The 21,678-nt window shown below is 40.0% G+C and overlaps 1 protein-coding gene across 1 annotated transcript in view; it reads right to left on the bottom strand.

The window, feature by feature from the left end:
• Window positions 1-21,678, bottom strand: part of COLEC12 (collectin sub-family member 12) — a 294,512-nt gene that overhangs the window by 212,493 nt on the left and 60,341 nt on the right. The window contains exon 4 of the mRNA XM_006867297.1: window positions 5,527-5,577. Coding sequence (XP_006867359.1) covers window positions 5,527-5,577 — 51 coding nt within the window. The remainder of the gene's footprint in view (window positions 1-5,526; window positions 5,578-21,678) is intronic.

The raw sequence follows: 21,678 nt of genomic DNA, 5'->3' as shown, positions 1-21,678 counted from the left end.
GTCCAGAGATACCATGGTCAACTGACAAAACAAAGTCCACAAGGACAATGTTCTACATCCTACTTTGGTGAATAATGACTGAGATCTTAAAAGCTCATGAGTAAGCAATCTAATAGGTGCAACCATTTGTTTCTCCAGTGATGAAAACTGAAGATGCTTGGAATCTACTAGTCCAATGGACCAATGGAACATGTGAACAGCAGTTGCCATGACTCTCTAGGACCAGGAGAACTAGATGGTGCCTGGATACTACTATCAATTGCTCTGAAAGGGATCACATTAGAAGGTCCTGGAATAAAGTGGGAGAAAATGTGGAACAAAAGCCAAAATTATCAAAAAAAGACTGGATTACTGGTCAGAAAGAGACCAGGGGAACCTCAGATTATGGCCCTTGGCTACCCTTCAGATCTAGAATACAATTTACTCTTGTGGCCCAATTTTCAGCCAAGCAGTAGATACGTATATAGGAGGGCAACAACACTAATAATGTATGTTCACTATGGAATGGCCAACCATTCAAGATCAAAAGGGCAATATTTACCTAAGGACAAGGTTGAGAAGGGATGAGAAGGAATGTGGTACAGATATGGAAATAAGACACCACAGGGAGGAACTGAGGTAACTGTTGGTGCATAGAAGGAACTGAAATCACTGAGAAGAAACAAAGTGTATGATTTGCTGAATGTAAAACTGATGATCTTCTTTGTAAATCTTTACTTAATTCACAATAAAGTTTTTTGTTTTTTAAAAGATAAAATAGTAATTCACTAATCTGTCCAATGTCACACAGATGATGAGTATGGGAACTCTGATTCAAACCCACACATTTGGTTTCAGCACCCACATACCACTAAACCTCATTGCTTCCATAAATTAGGAAAGATAACACCCAGCCTGCTGGACTCAAAGGAAAAGTAAGTTTCTAAGTGCTTCAGTAAGATAAAAACAAAACAAAAAACAAACTACCATCAAGTCAATTCTGACTCATAGCAACCCTATACAGGGATTTCAAGACTGTAAATCTTTAAGGGAGCAGACAGTCTCATCGTTCTCCCACAGAGTGGTTGGTGGTTTTGAACTGCTGACCTTGTGGTTAGCACACAAATACAAACTGGATATGTTCTGATCACTTCTACATAGGCTAAAGGCAGAATCTGGAACTCAGCCAACTTCCCACACTTCTCCCCCTTTTGTATGTAATTCTGATGTACTTATACCTTGGAACTGGAAAGATATTCTTCTTTCCTCCTACTCCACACCGTTTTAATGAAAATATTTTAAAAAAAAATGTTTTTGAATGCATTCATGCTAATAATGTGAATAATCTGAAGGTTTCAGAAAACATTTTTGGATAATTTTTTTTTTACAAATTCCAAATTTTACAAGGAAATCCCTCAGAATATGAACGAATTTTCTTTCCCTTTCTGCTATTAAAATACAGGATTCTAGAGCTATTACGATATTTTAAAGAAAACAGTAACTGGGAAGTAAGGAGAATAACGTAATTAGAGTATACAAGGAGCTTTAAAATTTCCATTGACTTTTGAAGCCCGCTCATATTTTATTTGTTGTTGTTAAGAGCCGCCAAGTAGGTTCCAACTCATAGCAACCCTGTATAGGGTTTCCAAGGCTACAAATCTTTGCAAGAGCAGAAAGTCTCCTCTTTCTTCCAATGAGCAGCTGTTAGGCTCGAACTGCTGACCTTATGTGTTGCAGTCCAGTGCTTATCATACTGAGCCACTATGCTATCTATTCTATCTACAGAGAATTAAAACCAATATTCCTGTATGTCATGTTCTAGAAAATGAGCTAGCTGTGTATACTAAGACCAGGAAACCCTAATGCTCAATGTCTGACTGTAGTTTGGAAATACTCAATTAGTCCTTCAAACTTTCCTCTCATCAAAGTTTTTGCTAAGGAGCAAATAAGTGGCAAAACCAGCAGACTTTATTCTACATCTTCTCCAGACACCTGCCCAGAACTTTGGGAAAGAGGCTAACAAGTGTGACGTATAGAAAGTCTGAAGGCAAACAGAAGACCTGGCTAAGGTTAGAATGCAAGAATGAACCCCTGAGTAAATAAAGGAACACTGTACTAATGCAATAACCTACCACTGGAGAAAACCTTCACTTTGCTCTCTATTGTAATTCTGTACTCATCTTTTAGCTATATGGAAAAGCAAAAATTATGTAAACAGTCTAATTTTACATAGCAAATACTTCTAAATAACCATATGAAAATTATTCATTAGAAACAAACCCACCTTTTAACAATTAGCCAAAATAATGCCCCTTTTACCCTGCAGATAATTAACTCCCCTTTCATCTGCAGTCTAAGTTCAGATGGTGTTTACTGAGTTTGCATAAAGCAAGGCATACCTAAAAGTAGACAATAACTAATTCCTATGAATCTTGCTGAAAACCTCACAGTCAGCAGTTTAAAACTACCAGCTGTTCCATGGGAGAAAGATTAGGCTTTCTGCTCCCATAAAGATTTAAAGCCTCGGAAACCCTGAACAGGGTCGCTGAGTCAGAACTGACTCCACGGCACATAACCACCAACCACCACATGCTATCTGCAGGAGAAAGATGAGGCTTTCTGCTTCCACTAAGATTTACCAGTCCTCAGAAACCCTATAGAGTCGCTATGAATCAGAACCGATTCACTGGTACTTAGCAATAACATCATATGTTACTTGTCTACTTTTGCCAAAAAAAAAAGGCAACTTATACCTGTACATCTCTTCAGGAATGAAGTTTCAGGCCAGTCACACTTTTTGATATTCTAAAATCAGGTATCTACTAGCAGATCTCTCTCTCTGCTCATTGGGCAGATGCAGAATCAGAGACCGGAAAAGTTTAAGTGACTGGTTTCAAGTACCAAGACTGATCAGATGCAGGGCCTAGTGGTTGCCCCATCCCTGGACAACTGCCACTTGTTACCAACTTCTTTTGTGAAAGAGACTTTGTCTTCCTTGAATGGATGAAGTTTAACCATACCTGAAGGAAATGGTCTGAGTTCTTCTGGTTTCAATGATCAGCTGTAGCCACTTCTTAGGAACTGAAAAAATCCATTTGCCTTCAACTGAACCACACCCATATTCCTCAACCATGTACAAGTGACAAGGTCCAGCCCCTATTAGGGTTAGAGAGCAACAGGGTCCCTTTCTAGGACAGAGAAGTTGACAGGTACTGTAACTTCAAGGCTGGGCCTTTCCCCAAGCTATGCTAGCCTGAGAGTTAGAAGACCAATTAATTCAACCCCAGGCCTAGCAACCTTGCTTGGGCAATCACTTAATTTATCAGGGTCACAACTATCTTATCTGTAGTATTATAGGTAGATTTAAATCATCTCAAAGGTCCTTCCATCTCCCAAATGCTATTCTACTCCTAGGTTGCTTATCCATCACTTTACCTAAAGCCAAGTCTAAGAATTCTCAACATTTAGGAATGTTTCTTTCATAGCTCATTCCAACGTTTCCATTTGAATTTAATCCCTCTCTTCTATTTGTACCACTTGGTATCATTCTCTTCACATGTTTTTATGGTTTCCAATATTTGCAAGTTGTTATCACATCTCCTCTGAGTCACCCGCTTGTAATTTCCACCCATAATTTAACCTCCATCAATTAAATCCTGACCTCAACTTACTATTTTGTGTGAGTGTGTGTGTTTTTCACCAAATCCTCACTCATCTACTACCTAATTAGATAGTCATGGAATTGTAATTAAAATATCTCTCAAGATCACCATTTTAAAAGAGACTTTTTCTCTTTGTTCTTTATATCCCTACTGGTTTCCAAAATATACAGGCATCTCAACATTTATTTTGCCTTATTTTCATAAGTTTGATTTCCTCTTTACTACCCTGGGATCCAATATTGCTTCTTGGGTTCTACCTTTCAATGTTTTTATTTGTTTCATTTGTTTTTCTTTATAATTCTTGGTTTCCTCTCAGTCCTGCTGCTACCTTCAGTGAATACACCATGGGGAAGAAGACCGCCACCATGTACCAAATTGTGTTGATGCAGAACAGTAATATGAATACTGTGTTGATGCAGAACATTAACATGAAGGGAGAAAGGGCCGTGCATAGGCCTCTCTGTGCAGATGAATGAAGAGCTCCAGGTTTGGTGCTACACTGTCTCCCCATTTTCAAAGTCCTGCTTTTCCCCAGAAAGGAATGTAGAAGTGTGTATCCCAAAGGAGAAAAATGCCAAAGCAACTAGGGAGCCAGAGCAGCTGGGGGTTGTTAACTTTCATTAAAGCCCAGCCAGGATTTTGTTTTGTTTTGTTTTTTTAAGCAACAGGAAGTAGATTCATTCTTTTTCATATTCATTCTCTCTTTCTCTCTCTCTCTCTCACACACACACACAAACACACACATTACACTCTTTTCTCCTCTGCCCTCCATTTCTTCTGGTCAAGGCATGGAAACAAGTTGCACACAAAAACATGGATTCCCTTAACTGTCTTTGACACTTTGCAACTTTCCTTGCCATTTCAGTGTCAATTGCAGACCACACAAGCATGGTTAAAGTCAAGAAGGGTGCTGTGTGCAGCAGCCTAAGAAACAGAGGAGACGGTGTGAGCTTCCTGTGGCTACTGCAACAAATTATCACAAACTTGGTGGTTTAAAACAACGCAACTGTCTCGTACAGTTCTGGAAGTCAGAAATCTGAACTCGGTTTCAGTTGGCTGAGAAGAAATGTGTTGGCATGGCTGCATTCCCTCTGGGGGTTCTAGGAGAGAATCCATTTCCATGCCCTTTTCAGCTTCTACTGGTCATCTGTAGTCCTTGGCTAATGGACCCTTTCTCTTTCTTCAAAATGTATCATTCCAATCTTTGCTTCCATCATCACTCCCCTTCTCCTCCCTGTACACTAATCTCCTCCTGTCTTCTCCTAAGGACATTTGTGATTATAAACAGGGACCACCTGGATAATCCAGGCTAATATCTCCATCTCAAGATCCTTGGTCACATCTGCAAAATCACCATATAAACCAACATCTATAGGTTCCAAGAATAAGGACATACACCTTTTGGGGTTAGGAGGGCATTAATCAGCCTACCACAAAGCACTTCTGCCCATTTAGGTTCCTGGGAGAAGTTTCCCTCTCACTCTTCCACTAACACTCAATTATGAGCATGAGGCCTAAGTCAATGGTAAGACAAGAAAAAAAGATGTTTTCTAGATATTGTAATAGAGGAAGTCCATGTATTTTGCTTCTGTCAAGTCACAGATTAACCTTTCCCACCACTCTGGACTTGGTACCTAGCCGATCCCACAAACATCATCACTTTTCCACGCCCGGGCATCATGGCCCTCACAGTGGTGAGGCATACACCGTTGTGAAGAATCATCCACATGTTGTATAGAAACTCAAAATCCTAACCAAAACTGGACCTCAGAGACAAAAGTGCATCTTGAGCCTTAAAGGCCCAGGAATGAGCATGTTTAAGTCTCTGAGTCTTTTACTGTTTCCCATACTGAGTACGGAGAAGACCAAGTGCTTTGTGACTCACCAAACCTCTTGTAACCGAAGGACTGCACCTCCTCCTCTTCTGCAAAGTCGTCTAGAAGAGAAGAAGAGACACAGTATTAACAAAGGACACAGAGTACAGGGTCTGGCAGGATACAACCCATACAAGACCCCCCCTTCACCCACGATGCTTGCCACAGAGGCTTCCTCTGCTCCTGGGACATACCACGTTCCTGTCTGCCACAGGATCTCCACACTGGCTGTTCTCTCAGGCCGGAATCTTCTTCATCATGATCCTTAAGGATGTCACGATGCCTTTCTGATCACACATCCACTCTCAGTCATACCACCTTATTTAATTAGCATGATCTGCTATTTTCTTCATTTGTTTGTTTGTGTGTTAGTTTACTGCTATCCTCATGCATCTTGTTTGCAGTATGGTGCATGTCACAGAGCACAGGTTTGATACATTCTGTTGAATGCATGAATGACAAAATGTCCAAAAGGCCCAGCTACCTTCATGTAATCGACTCTAAGACCCTTGCTTCCTTTCAGATGTCTGTGTTCTTGAATCACCTCTCCCACTAATTGTCTCATCTCAGGAGACTTGGCATGGCTCCTGCAATGACAAAATTCTTCCCCACCTGAATTTAGAGATCATCTCAAGAACAGATTTGATGTATTGGGCACTAATGGCTGAAGACCAGAAGAGTTGTGGGATGACATCAAGAACATCATACAGGACGAAAGCAAAAGGCCATTAAGACAAGAAAGAAGGAAAAGACCAAAATGTATGTCAAAAGAGACTCTGAAACTTGCTCTCCAGCACAGAGATGCTAAAGTGAATGGAAGAAATGAGGAAGTAGAACTGAACAGAAAACTTCCAAAGGCAACTCGAGAAGACAAAATCAAGTATTTAATAAAATGTGCAAAGACTTGGAGTTAGAAAACCAAAAGGGCAGAACACGCTTAGCATTTCTCAAGCTGAAAGAATTGACTGCAAACTTCGACTTGCAACACTGAAGGATTCTATAGGCAAAATATTGAGTATGCAGAAAGCATCAAAAGAAGATGGAAAGAATACACAGTCACTGTATTATAGAAATGGTTGATGGTAAACCATTTCAAAAGAAAGCATATGATCAACAGCCAGTGGTACTGAAGGAATAAGATCCAAGATGCACTGAAGGCATTGGCAAAGAAAAAGGCTCCAGGAATTGATGGAACAGAGGTAGAAATCTTTCAACAAACTGATGCAGCTCTCACTTATCTATACCAACATAATTTGGAAGACAGCTACCTGGCCAACTGATTAGAAAAGATGCATATTTGTGCCCATTCCAAAGAGAGGTGACCCAACAGATTGTGGAAATCATCAGATAGTATCATTAATATCACATGCAAGTAAAATTTTGCTAAAGATAATTTTTAAATGGCTGCAACAGTATATTGGCAGGAAACAGCCAAAGGTTCAAGCAGGATTCAGACAGGATGTGGAACGAGGCCTATCATTGTTGACATCAGATGGATCTTGGCTGAAAGCAGAGAACACAAAAAGATGTTCACCTGTGTTTTACTGACTATGCAAAGGCTTTCAACTCTGTGAATCAGTATAAACTCTGGATAACATTGAGGAGAATGAGTATTCTGGAACACTTAATTGTGCTCATGAGGAACACAGAACAAGAGACAGTCGTTCATATGGAACAAGTGGACACAGAATGGTTTAAAACCAGGAAAGGTGTGTGCCAGGGTTGTGTTCTTTCACCAAACTTATTCAATCTGTACACTGAGCAAGTAATCCAAGAAGCCAGATTATATAAAGAAAAACATGGCATCTGGATTGGAAGAAGACTTATTAACAACTTGCAATATGCAGATGATACAGCCTTGCTGAAAGCTCAGAGGACTTGAAATATTTGCTGATGAAGATCAAAGACCACAGCCTTCAGTATGGGTTGTACCTTAATGTAAAGAAAACAAAAATCTTCATCACTGTACCAATAAGTAACATCAAGATAAATGGAGAAAAGACTGAAGTTGTCAAAGACTTCATTTTGCTTGGATCAACACTCATGGAAACTGCAGTCAAGAAATCACATGACGTATTGCATCAGGCAAATCTGTGCTGTACAAGACCTCTTGAAAGTATTTGAGAGCAAAGATGTCAGTTTGAGGACTAAGGTAAGCCTGACCCAAGTCATGGTATTTTCAACAGTTTTTATTCATTTGAATACTGGACAATGAATAAGAAAGACCATGGAAGAATTGATGCATTTGAGTTGAGCTAGAGAAGGATATTAAAAAGTGCCGTGGACTGCCAGAAGAGCAAACCAATCTGTGTTGGAAGAAGTACAACCAGAATGCTCCTTAGAAACCAGAATGACGAGACTTTGTGTGTCATACTTAACAACAAATTATCAGGAAGTACCAGTCCCTGGAGAAGTATATCATGCTTGGTAAAGTGGAGGGTCAGCAAAAAAAAGAGGAAGACCCCCAGCGAGATAGACTGGCACAGTGGGAGTAGCACAGACTGAAGCTTAACAACGATTTTGAGGACGGTGCAGAACCGGGAAGTGTTTGGTTCTGGTATGCACAGGGTCTCTGTGAGTTGTAATTTACTCAATGGCACTTAACTACATTGCATAACTGGAACCAACAGATGGATTCCCAGAAAATGAATTTGAAAATATAGCCTAATTGCAGAGTCACTGTGAAAACAAAAGAGATGTTATGTCAGGCCAAGCTTTCTATAGCTTAAAATCCCTTCCTAAAGTGCTCAGCTAATTGAAATGTCGTTATTCAAATCCACCCAGAAGCTCCACAGGAGGAAGATTGATTTACAGCCTTGGAAACCCTACAGGACAGCTCTACTCTGTCCTACAGGGTCACAGTGAGTCAGAATCAACTGAACAGCATCCAGAAACAACAATGTTGAAATACGGAGGCCTGGTGGCACTTGGCTGTTAATCAAAAGATCAGCAGTTCAAACCCACCAACCACTCTGCTGGAGAAAGATGTGGCCGTCTGCTTCCATAAAGATTACAGCCTTGGAAGCCTTATAGAGCAGCTCTACTCTGTTCTATAGGACGGCTATGAGTCAGAATTGACACCACAGCAATAGGTTTGGATTGGTTTAATTGTTAACATAAAGAAAGCAGTGCTGGCTCAGTGGTAGAGTTCTTGCCTTCCATGCTGGAGACCCAGGTTTGATCCCTGGTCAATGCACCTCATGCACAGCCAGCCACTTATCTGTCATTAGAGACTTGTATGATTGCTATCACACTGAAAGGATTTCAGCAGAGCTTCCAGATTAAAAGGAACTAGGAAGAAAGGCCTGAACAATGTATTTATGAAAATCAGCCAGTGAAGACCCCACTGATCACAACAGTCCACTCTGCAGCAGATCACAGGGATGACACAGAATCAGGCAGTGTTTCCTTCTGGTGGACATGAGTGCCAGGAATTCTGGTGTGGCGCTGAGGGCTAATGCACTGGACTGCAAAGTCGGTTTGAACAGCAAGGTCGGCGGTTCAAGCTCATCAGTCACTCCTGGGAAACCCTACACAGCATTGCAATGAGTCAGAACCAACTAGATGGCACTTAACAACAACAATGAGTTCTAGTATGACGCTGTAGGATCAACACTGGACTACTAACCGCAAGATTGGTGGTTCAAAGTCACCAGTTGCACCTCGGAAATCCTATATAGATAGTGTCACCATGAGTGGGAACTGTCTCAACAGCAATAATACAGTAATTTCTTATTACACAATTCAGCTAGATGTAGGTCTAGGAAAGGGGAAGTACTGTCAGATATAACTTTATATTGTGTAATTAAACAACATTTGTGATGGAAAAAAGAGATGTCAAGGCCCGGCCTTCTCAGGGGACCCTGACTAATTATTCTTGAGCTGGTCACACTGCTACATCCGGCTTCCTCCCTCGTGTCAAGTTCAATAACATGTACGCAGAGATTACTATGGATAAGAGTTAAGGTGTGGAGAGAATGCTTCGGAAAAGAATATAAGACAGGATTCCTTCCCTCAAGAAGCTGACAGGCTGGAAAAGAGAGAATATAGGGGGGATATGATGTCAACAGGTTGGTAATTTGCGACATCTAAATGGGACACAAGATGGTTATCTCTGAACCATGAAATGTTATGGAAAACATCCAAGATGTATTTTATTACTGATGCAATGTGGTGAATCCCAGAATAGCCGTTTGTTATAAAGTGCTATAAAATTACACGAGAAACAAACAACATGGATCAAACACCTAAATGTAAAATCTTGAACTATAGCAATGAAAAAATAGAGACAAACTATAGGCTCTGATACATGGCTTAAATACACTATCGAATATAACTGTTGTTGTTGTTGTTAAGTGCCATCAAGTCAGTTCCAACTCATAGCAACCCTGTACAGGGTTTCCAAGGAACAGCTGGTTTTGAACAACTGACTTTATGGTTCAAAATCCAATGCTGATCCTATAGTACCACCCCAGGAGTCCACATCAAATATAACGTAAAACATGTAAATAACAGAAGATAAAATCGATGACTGGGACCGCCTAAAAATTAGACACTTATGTGTATCCAAAGACTTCAACAAAAAAAGTAAAAAGAAAGCTCACCAACTAGAAAACTTTTTTTTTTTGCAATGGCATATCAGACAAGGAACTAACCTCTAACATTTATAGTAAACTACAATACCTCTACAAGAAAAAGACAAGCAACTCAATTTAAAATATGGGCAGAGAACATGAGCAAACACTTCCCCAGAGAAGGCATTCAGGCAGCCGACAAAGACATGAAGAAACGTTCACCATTTATAACCACTGTTGTTGCTGTTGGGTGCCAACAAGTAGGTTCCAACACATAGCCACCCTTTACAGGGTTTCCAAGAAGCAACTGGTGAATTTGAACTGCCGACCTTATGGTTTCACAGTCCAGTGCTGCTCCTACAGGGTCTCACCTGGAGTCTATTGGCAGTAGAGAAATGCACATAAAAAACACAATGAGATACCATCTCACACCAGCATTAATAGCACAGTTAAAAAACAGAAAACAACAAATGCTGGCAAGGGTGTAGAAACAGACTAGGACCCTCCTAGATTGTTGGTGGTGGGGCTGTAAACTGATTGCACTCACTTTGGAAAGTGGTATGGTGATTCCTCAAAAAAGTTAAAAATAAAAATACTGTTATGACTCAGAAATCCCTCTACTTAGCATATATATATATATATATATCCTCAAGAAACAGAAAACATGACATTAATAGAGATATGCACACTCGTGTCCATCACAGCACTATTCACAACAGCAAAAAGACTGTGACCGCCTGAATTCCCATCAGTGGAAGAATGGATAAACAAACTTTAGTATATGCACAGAAAACTACACAACACTGAAGAATAATGAATCTGTGAAACATTTCATAACATGTATGAACCTGGCAGGCATTATGCTGAGTAGAATTAGTCAACCACAAAAAGCAAATATTGCATGAGGCCACTGTTGTACAAACTGAAAAAAAAAAGGTTTTCACTCAAAAAACATTCTTTGATGGTTGCCAGGGGTGGGAGGGAAGGGAGAGTAATTCATTAGCTAGAAGAAGATAGACATGTTAACTCAGGTGATGGGGAAGACAATATATAATAAAAGGGGGCTGGCAGAAGAATGATAAAGATGGGTGAAGACACAGGGAGGAATGTGAGGCTTAAAGGCAACCCCACAACAACACTGTTCTATTGGTAGATACATGGACAAATATACCAGCTGAATGGGTATGTATGGGAGGGAGAGTGGGAGTATACCTACAAATATGTAAGGGTTGACAGGATATTTACCCTTTACTGCAAACAAATTTTTGGATGTAGTAGAGCACTGTTGTTGTTGTTAGGTGCCATCGAGTCGGTACCAACTCATAGCATCCCTATGCACAACAGAATGAAATACTGCCCGATCCTGGGCCAACCTCACCATTTTTGCCACACTTGAGCCCACTGATGCTGCCACTTTGCCAATCCACCTTGCTGGGGGTCTTCCAAGAGGGCAAAATGAGGAAAACTTCTTGGCCATTATCAAAAACCTTGAGGCAACAAGGACCTGGGCCTGGTGGCTCAGAACCATAGTCTCAGGCAACACCATGGTCAACTGGCATAACATAATCACAAAGACAATGTTCTACATGCTACTTTGGTGAGTAATGACTGGTAATGTTACAAGCTCATGAGGTATTACTATTGGTCACTCCACGTGCATAAGAGAAGAACAATGAAAACTGAAGATGCTTGGAATTGATTAGTGCAATGGGCTAATGGAACATATGAACATCAGCCTCCAAGACTCTGAAACCAGAAGAACTAGATGGTGCCCAGCGACCACTACCAACTGCTCTGACTTGTGACTATGGCTCTCAGCCATCCTTCAAGTCCGGAATGGTACTCACTCTTGTGGCCCAATTCTCAGCCAAGCAGTAAACAGGTATATTGAGGGAGACAACACCACCAGCAAGGTATGCTCACCATGGAATGGTCAACCATTCATGGTCAAAAGGGCAACATTTACCTAATGACAAGTTAAGAAGGGTTGGGAAGGAGGGTGAAGTGGAAATATGAACCACAGGGAGGAAATGGGATAACTGTTGTTACATGGAGAAAGGATAACTGATGTAATCACTGAAATGAAACAAAGTGTATGACAGGTTGAATGTAAAACTGAGTTGCTCTATAAACCTTCACTCAATTCACAATAAAAAGTAAAACATACACACACGTGAGACAGCAATTATTTGTCATAGAGAATGGAGTATAACTTGCTATTTTGCCACTGTTTCCTGATTCTAAGGATATGAAGAAGCCTTTGCCACTGTTTTCTGATTCTAAGGCTATGGAAGAAACCTTGTAATTCAAGTAGTCTTCTTATGTTGGAGGCTAAATTTTAGTTCTTTCTACATAGTAAAACATGGTGACAATGAAGAAAATAACCTTTCTCACTGATTCAGTAATTTGTGAATTCTACAAATACAAGTTAGAGTAAAAAATTATCCACACTCTGGTTATATTAAAATGCCTGTCTACATCCACTGCTGATGACAACATTGAGCATGCACATGAAATGATTCTATCAAACAGATGAGTGACAGTAGATTCTGTGGTAAATCACTTACAAGTCAGCCATGGCTCTGCCTATTAAATAATCCACGACAGACTTGGGTTTCGAAAATTTTGTGCAAGGTGAATAACAGAACAACTCACGGAAGAGTATAAACAGAAGTGTTTCGACATCTGCGAACAGAATTTGGACCGATACTTGAAGGAAGGTAAGTTTCTTTAAAAAAAAACAACCGCTTACTAGTAAGGAGACATGGATTCATCACTACAAACCTGAGAGTAAATGGTAGAGTATGAAATGGGAACATTTGCAATCGCCAACCAAGAAACAATTCAGAAGTCAACCATCAGCTGGAAATTTGATACTCACAGTTTTCTGGGATGCTCCAGAACCAATACTAGAACACTGTGAGGAAAAAGGTTCAACTATCAGAGATGCTCACTGAAGAGCTGAAGCCAAAACTTCGGATTAAATCCAGAGGATTGCTATCCAAGGACACTGTGATCTTGCACAACCATGCACGTCTACACACTTTTGCCCACACTTTTGAAACTCTGCAAAAACTACATTTTGAGGTGTTAAAGCATCCTCCCTGTAGTCCTGATCATGCTCCATTGAATGGCAGCCCTTGGAGGATGAAGATTCACCTCTGATGAAGAAGTGAAGACAGTGGTGCATTTGAGGCTTGCAGCTCAATCTAAAACTTTTAATAAGGGAATATGAAAGATTGTTGACAAATGGACAAAGCGTATTATAAAGCAAGGAGATTATGTTGAAAATGATGTATTTGTCTTTTCTAAAAGTTTATTAAAATAAATTCTACAGCCAGAGTGCAAGCAATTTTTTACTCATTCTCGTTCATAGCAGGCCCCTACTTTGTGCCTGTTGGTAAATAATTTTATCATATTAGTTGGTAAATAATTTTATCATATTAATGGCTGAGAGGCCTAGTATATTTGCACTTAGAAAGAAATCAGTATCTGCTGCTTCTGCCTGCAAACTCATTCATTCATTTATTCTAAAAGAATATACTTGTTTAGTCTAGTGAAGCAGATCAGACATGCACCCATGTAACAATGCCACCAAACGTCAGTTTCTTCCTGCTAGCTATAGCCCCTCCACCCCTGAGCCAACACTGCGCAAGAATCCACTCATAGCCACATGGGGGTGGGGCAGGGACACATCACAGAGGACTTCACAGTGGAAGCAAGACAGCAGGTGACCCTGTGCGCTCCCCTATAGCACACAGCTCAAAAATTTCCTTTAGGCTTTTCTGTTCTCCCTCACTGGTCCCCCTCCCACCCTCATTTTGTTTCCTTTCCTTGCTGATCTTTCTCCATGTGTTTAGTCTAATTCCTTTCTCCTTCCATATTTCCCTGGGAATTTATAATTTCTCACATTTTTATTATTTTATTATGAAAGCAATTTAGCACTGCCCTCTTATAGACCTCCAAATTAACACACTCAAGCCCACCATAATTTCAACACAACAAAAGACTCTTCAGGCAACTCATGATAAAGTCAAAGGGATTTCCTGCTTCCTGTCTTAACCCTCAATCCTAAAGCGTTAGGAATTCTTGTAACAGTTACTAAAATTCAAATACCTCATCTAATCATGAAAAAGGGATCCAAGTAAAATACTACAGTTAACTTCTGACTGGGATTATCTGACTGGGATTATTATTATGAAAAAGGGATCCAAGTAAAATACTACAGTTAACAACTTCTGACTGGGAATAATGTATTAAATCAGTCTTTCTCAACATTTTTTACTTTGAGGGAAAGCAGGAGACATAGAAAACACTATATTCTTTACATTTCTATTAGAAAGTCATCAAGAATTAGAAACCGGAGAAGTGCTAAGAGAGAGAGAGAAATACTTGTTATTCTAAGTCAATGTTTGTTTTCAAAGGTTGACTTCAGAATCCTCTTTATGACAAACTTGACAAATTCTGGTTAACTCCTGATATCTCTGTGGGGTCAAATTGATAATTGATAACAGCAAGTCAAAGATTACATGAGCAGCTTATCGCGAGTTTACATTAATGGTAATGGTATAATTTGGAAGAGCTAGTGAAAATTGGTTACACAACTTGAACAATGTAATCAATGTCAAAAAAACAAACTTTTAATTTGAAAAAAAAAATTACTTTATGATAGATATCCTTTCAGGTTGGGTAGGTAAAATTTAGTATACAGTTTATTAGCTCGTGTCCCCGCCCCCCCTCCCCAAGCTCAAATCTTCCCAGCTATTCAGTTAACAAACAGCCAAGTCAAGCCACTAGTGGGGTTGGGCAGAAACAAAGAACTCCAGAGAATTAGGGAATCCAGGAAGAAGGCAAAAACCAATAGAACTTGTGGCTGCATGAGCAACAACAGCCATAGGAGTAGGTAAGGCACAAAGTATTCTTAATGAGAGAGCACTTTAGAGGGCAAAAGGCTATGACAGGGTCCACAGTGGCTGACAGATGGGTTTTGATTAAGACAAATAGCCTGATATTAAGTGCAATGCTATATTCTGTTCTTAAACACTTTTCTCACTCTGCAGACCTATCTTAAATGCATCCCAGATTGTCTTTATGGTATAGTAGGGGCCTGCAAAGGTGATATACCCAAATAAGGATATTCATTCTAGACCCGTCTCCTTAGCAACTTGTCACTTCAAACTCTGCCTCTGACACAGTCAAAGCCACACAAGCTGCAGACCCCTATGTGAGTTGGGGATTTGTTTAAGATTGAAGACCTCAGTTCTGCAGTGGCTGTACTGACAGCTGCCTCTGACAGCAGTTTGCAGAAAAGCAGCAGCCTTCTCATATTAAATAACAAACAGTGCTGCAGATCTGGATCTTGGCTTCCACTGCTGTGTTTTAGCATTTGCATTCTCATACCTATGGTCTACCCCGCATGTTGCTTCACTATTTTGAAATGTGATTTTTATTTACTTTTTTTTTTTTTTTTAAACTTTCCCTGGTAACTGGCACAGAGCCACACTGGCCAGAAAGAACACTGAACAGATTTCTGCTGCTGATTTATTCTTTGAGCCTTGCTATTTCAGAATACCAGGAGTTCACGTGAAGTTTAGTTCAACTGACTTAAGAGAGAGAGTTGAGTGTCATACTTGTGGAAATGTTCCAATTAATTTGTGGTCCAAATTGTGCAACATCCTTGTATTTAGAATGTTCTTCTCCTTTCCCTTACCTTTGAGTCAGCACTTCCTTCAGTCTACCTTATATTTAAGTTCCAGTTCTAACTTCACCAGATGGTAAGCCTTTTGAAAAACAGGAAGCTTGGCATATAATACTCCTAGCAATTAATATATTTGCAGCATTTGATACTCAATAATTGTGGCTGGAAATGACGAACCATGCTAGTTATGCATGCGTTCCTCTCTCCCCATAGCTTACAAATTCCTAAAGGAGAGAGATTAAATCTTTATCTTCTTAAATGCCTACATGTTTAGGGAAGATAAGGGCACTGATATTTAGTCAGTATCTACTGAATGCCAGGTACTTTCCAGTCTCTGTTTTATAGACAAGAAGATAGGTTCAGAGAAGCTACATAATTTGACTCGAACACTCAGCTTGTGAGTAACCAGACCAAGACTAAGAGAACTCCTAAATTCCACCTCTTGAGGGTAACTGATTCAGCAGACCCAAGAAACTGAGTCCTGTGCCATCACTAGGAGAAGTGAAGACACCATCATTTTTACTGCAGAATCCTGAAAAGGTTTCGAGAGTTGTAACACAGGTAAATCTGAAAGAAGAGGCACAAAGGTGAAGCAAAAAACTGGGAGAGTTGATTGAACATCTGTTTAAGAAGCAGTAGGCTATATAACTAAAAGTTAACAAGTATCACCAAGCATATGAAGAAATTAGAACTCTCATACATTGCTAGTGAGGACGGAAAATGGTATTGCCACTTTGGAAAAAGTCTAGCAGTTCCTCAATTAAATGAATGTTGGTACATCCATATTAAACAATGGTCGCTTGTTCAACTACATGAAGAAAAGAAATATACACAATACAACAAGGACACAAAACACTGCATAGTGGTGGTGATGGTGTGCCGTGGAGTAGGTTCCAACTCATAGCAACCCTGTATAGCGTTTTTATGGCTGTAAATCTTTACAGGGGCAGAAAGCCTCATCTTTCTCCCACGGAACCACTGGCAGTTTCAAACTGCAGACTTTGAGGTTAGCAGTCCGACTCGTAACCACTACGCTACCAGAGCTCCTTACTACATTACATAGTAAATGATGCGATTTATATGAAATCTCCATACTATTGTTATTAGGTGCCATTGAGTTGGTTCCAATTCATAGAGACATGCACAATAGAACAAAACACTGCCCAGACCTGCTCCACCATCACAAGCGTTGTTATGATTGAGCCTACTCTTGTTGCCACTGTGTCAATCCATCTTGGTAAGGGTCTTCCTCTTGTTTGCTGACCCTTCACTTTACCAAGCATGGTGTCATTTTCCAGATACTGATCCCTCTTGAAAACAAGTCTAAGTACAAGAGATGAAGTCTCACTATTCTGGCTTCTAAGGAGCATTCTGGCTGTACATCTTTCAAGGGAGATTTGCTTGTTCTTCTGGAAGTCCATGGTACTTTCAATATTCTTCTCCAACACCATAATACTTCTACAGTCTTCCTCAATCACTGTCCAAATTTCACATGAACATGAGGGACTGAAATGCTATGGTTTAGGTCAGGCACATCTTAGTCCTCAAACTGACATCTTGTTCTTTAGTACACTAAAGAGGTCTTTTGTAGCAGATTTGCCAAATACAATACAAAGTTTGATTTCTTGACTGCTGCTTCCATGACTGCTGATTATGGATTCAAGCAAAATTCTTTGACCCCTTTTCTCCCTTTATTATGATGCTATTTATTGGTCCAGTTGTGAGGATTTTGTTTTCTTTACATTGAGGTGCAATCCATACAGAACGCTGTAGTCTTTGATTGTCATCCGTATTTTAAGTCCTCTTCACTTATAACAAGCAAGGTTGTGTCAACTGCATATTGCGAGGTTTTAAGAGTCTTCCTCCAATCTTGATGCCACGTTCTTCTTCATATAATCCAGTGTTGCTGTTGTTTTTTATTTGCTCAGCATACAGATTGACTAAGTGTGGTGAAAAGTTACAAGCCTGGTGCACACTCTTCCTGATTTTAAGCCATTCAGCATCACTCTGTTCTGTTTGAAAGCCTGCCTATTGGTCCGTTTACAGGTTCCTCATGAGTACAATTACGTGTCCTGGAATACTCATTCTTCACAACGTTATCCATAGTTTGTTATGATCCACACAGTTTAATGCCTCTGCACAGTTAATAAAACACAAATATACACTCTGGTAGCATAGCAGTTACGAATTGGGCTACGAGCCACAAGGTTAGCAGTTCGAAACTACCAGCTGCTCCACGGGAGAAAGATGAAGCTTTCTGCTCCCGTAAAGATTTACAGCCTCGGAAACCCTGTCCAGGGTCGCTATGGGTCGAAACTGACTCGACGGCACTTAACAACAACAACAACATACATTTCTAGTATTCCCTTTCAGCCAAAATCCATTTAATATCAGCAATGATATACCTTTTTCCATGTCCTCTTCTGACTCCACCTTGAATGTTTGGCAGTTCACTGACAATATACATATATATTTTTTCTGACAATACACTCTTGCAGCTGTTTTTGAATTCAGCATAATTTTACTTGCATGTCATATTAATGATATTGTGCAATGGTTTCTGCATTCTGTTGTGTCATCTTGGATCTCTTCCAATTGGTTGGCCAGGTAGCTGTCTTCCAAATTTCTTGGTATAGATGAGTGAGTACCTCAAACATTACATCCGTTTGTGGAAACTATTTGTATTTCATCAATTTCCTGGAGGCTTGTTTTTTGCCTTCAGTGTGGCTAGCACTAATCTTCCTTCCATACCATGAGTTCTTGATCATATGCTACACCTCTTAAAATGGCTGAACATTGACCAAGTCTTTTTGGTACAGTAACTCTATGTATTCCTTCTTTTGATGCTTCTTGCATCATTCATTATTTTGCCCATGTGCCGTGGAGTCGGTTCTGACTCATAGCGACCCTATGCAGGGTTTCCGAAGCTGTAAATCTTTACGGGAGCAGAAAGCCTCATCTTTCTTCCATGGAACAGCTGGTAGTTTTGAACTGCTTAACTTGTGGTTCACAGCCCAATTCGTAATATCACAATCCAACACTTGAATTTTCCCTTTAGTTCTCTCAGCTTGAAAAGTACTGAGCATGTTCTTCGCTTTGGGTTTTCTAACTTCAGGTCCTTGCACATTTCACTGCAATACTCTGTTCTCAAGCGGCCCTTTGAAATTTTCTGTTCAGTCTTTTACCTCCTCATTTCTTCCATTCACTTCAGCATGTATACACTGGAGAGGAAGTTTCAGAGTCTCTTCTGACATCCATTTCTTTCCTTCCTTCCTTGTCCTTTTACTGATCTTTATCTTTCTTCATTTAGGACATTTGTGATGTCATCCCACAACTCTTCAGGTTTTTGGTCATCACATCTTTTCTTGAAATGATCTCTACAGTTATGTGAGATATATTCAATGTCATTTTTGACTCTCATGGCCTTGTTTTAATTTTCTTTAGCTTCAGTCTGAACTTGCATAAGAGCAATTGATGAATCTGTTTACAGTAGACCTCTGGCCTTGTTTTGGCTGGTGATACTGAGCTTTTCCACCATCTCTTTCCACAAATGTACTCAATTTGATTCCAATGTGTTCCATCTGGTGTGATCCACATGCATACTTACTTTTTATGTTGTTGAAAAAAGGTGTTTGCAATAAATAAGCTGTTGGTCCTGCAAAATTTTATTATGTGATTTCTACCATCGTATCTATTACCAAGGTCATACTTTCCAACTACTGATTTTTCCTCTTTGTTTCCAACTTTCCCATTATCACCAGTAATTATAACAATGTCTCTTGATTGCATGTTTGATCAATTTCAGAATGAAGAAGTTGGTAGAAATCTTCAATTTAATCACCAATGGCTTGAGTGGTTGGTGAATAAATTTACATACCAGTGGTATTAACTGATATTCCTTGTAGGCATATGGATATTATCCTATTACAGATACCATTGTACTTCAATATAGACCCTGGAATGCTTTTTTCAATTATGAATGTGATGCCATTCCTGGCATAGTAAACCACAGTCTGATTGAAAATGTCCAATACTCATCCATTTCAGCTCACTAATGCCTAGGGTATCTATTTTTATGTGTTTGACATAATTTTTAACAATTTCCAACTTTCTTAGATTCATACTTCATACATTCCATGTTATAATTATTAATGGATGTTTAGAGCTGTTTTTACTCATTTTGAGTTGTGTCCCATTAGCAAATGAAGGTCCTGAAAGCTTCACTCCAACCACATCATTAACGTCAACTCTACTTTGATGAGGCAGCTGTTCCCTAGTCATACATTGAGTGCCTTCCACCCTGAGGGGCTCATCTTCTGGCACTATTATCAGACAATTTTCATCCACTATTCATAAAGTTTTCAGTGGTGAACCATTGAAAAGTGGTCCACCTCTCCTTCTTCCTAGACTTTCGTAGTATGGAAGCCCCATTGAAACTTGTCCACCATGGGTGACCCTGCTATTTAAAATAACAGTGGCATAATTTCCAGCATCACAGCAACACACAAGCCACCGCAGTATGACAAACTGACCAACATGTGGTGAATATCCGTATTAGGTAAATCAATAAAGTCAGAAAGAAAATAAAAGTGGTTTCCTAGAGCTAGGAAGAAGAGGAGTTGGAATAATTACTAATGGGTATGGCTTTTTGGGGGGAGGTAATAAATAAGTTCTAAAGTTGTCATGATGGATGCACAACTCTGTGAACAAACATAAATTATTGATTTGTACACTTCAAATGGGAGATCTTTATGGTATGTACATGAAAAACAATTCACTCTCACCCCTCAGACTACCCACACCGGGTGACTCCTCATCCCTGACCATACAGAAAATCAAACGTTTATTATTTGGAGACGTTAAGACAAAAGGTCTCTTGTCTAGAATAAGCAAGTTGATCACCAGTGAGCCATCTAGGCAAACACTCAAGTCCCTTCAGGACAAGCCCCCCCTCCAAGACTGAAACTCAAAGGGAACGCATGGGTAGGCATGTAAGTTTGAAAGCGACCAAGTTGGTCTACTGGTGAGTAGAAGAGTGGGAAGGCAGCAATGAAGAAATGGGCTGAGTTCAACCACATTCCATAGACTCCCGCTGACCTGGAGATGAGAGAGAAAAGAGGAAGGACTGGCTGGTCTGAAGCATGGTAAGACCTGGGGACTCCTGAGCCCACAGACAAAGATATAGCCATGGAGGGCTAGAGCTGAGAGTGAAGCATCCAGCTGGTATGAAGTGAGAGGAGACGCACAAGAATTCCCAAACTTGTGGACAGTACCCATTTGACCTAGCTTCAATGGCTTAATAATCAGAACTCGACTAGAAAAGATTACACAAACAATTTCTGATGAAGAGAACAAGTGTAAATTGCTACAATTTGATTAACTTGACCTATACTTATAGTACCTATACCTCAAGGTATCAACTAAGAGGGAAGGAGTCTTCACATCAAGTATCAGTCCTATCCCCCCTCTGTATACAGAGTAGATAGGGATGGGCAACTTAGCCATTGGCTACCTAAAATGAGGGGGCAATAGAGGCATGAAGTGACTGGCTTACAAGTTGTCAAGAGGGAGTTTAGTTTCAGAGTATGCAGGGGAAGACAGAGTTCCCATGGAATAATTTTCATCCTGTCTAGATGGGTCTGGTGAAAGGAAATGGGGATAGAATTCTTATGATTCAATAGTGAGTAATTGTTATCATGACTAATTGTGACTGTCACATCTGTAAAGGTAGAGGTTTTGTAACAAAAACAGGGAAGCAGTTAATCTTACATTGCAGAAACAGAGGGCCCTAAGACCATTAAGGGAGTAGATCACAAGTGGAAGGTGGGACCCTATCCAGAGAAGCAGTGACACCAGAGATAGAGGCAGAGATAGGGACATGGAGAAAGGGA

This window comes from Chrysochloris asiatica, unplaced genomic scaffold, assembly GCF_000296735.1.
Source record: "Chrysochloris asiatica unplaced genomic scaffold, ChrAsi1.0 scaffold00103, whole genome shotgun sequence".
Taxonomy (NCBI): Eukaryota; Metazoa; Chordata; class Mammalia; order Afrosoricida; family Chrysochloridae; genus Chrysochloris; species Chrysochloris asiatica.
This window is presented reverse-complemented; position numbering and strand designations above follow the sequence as displayed.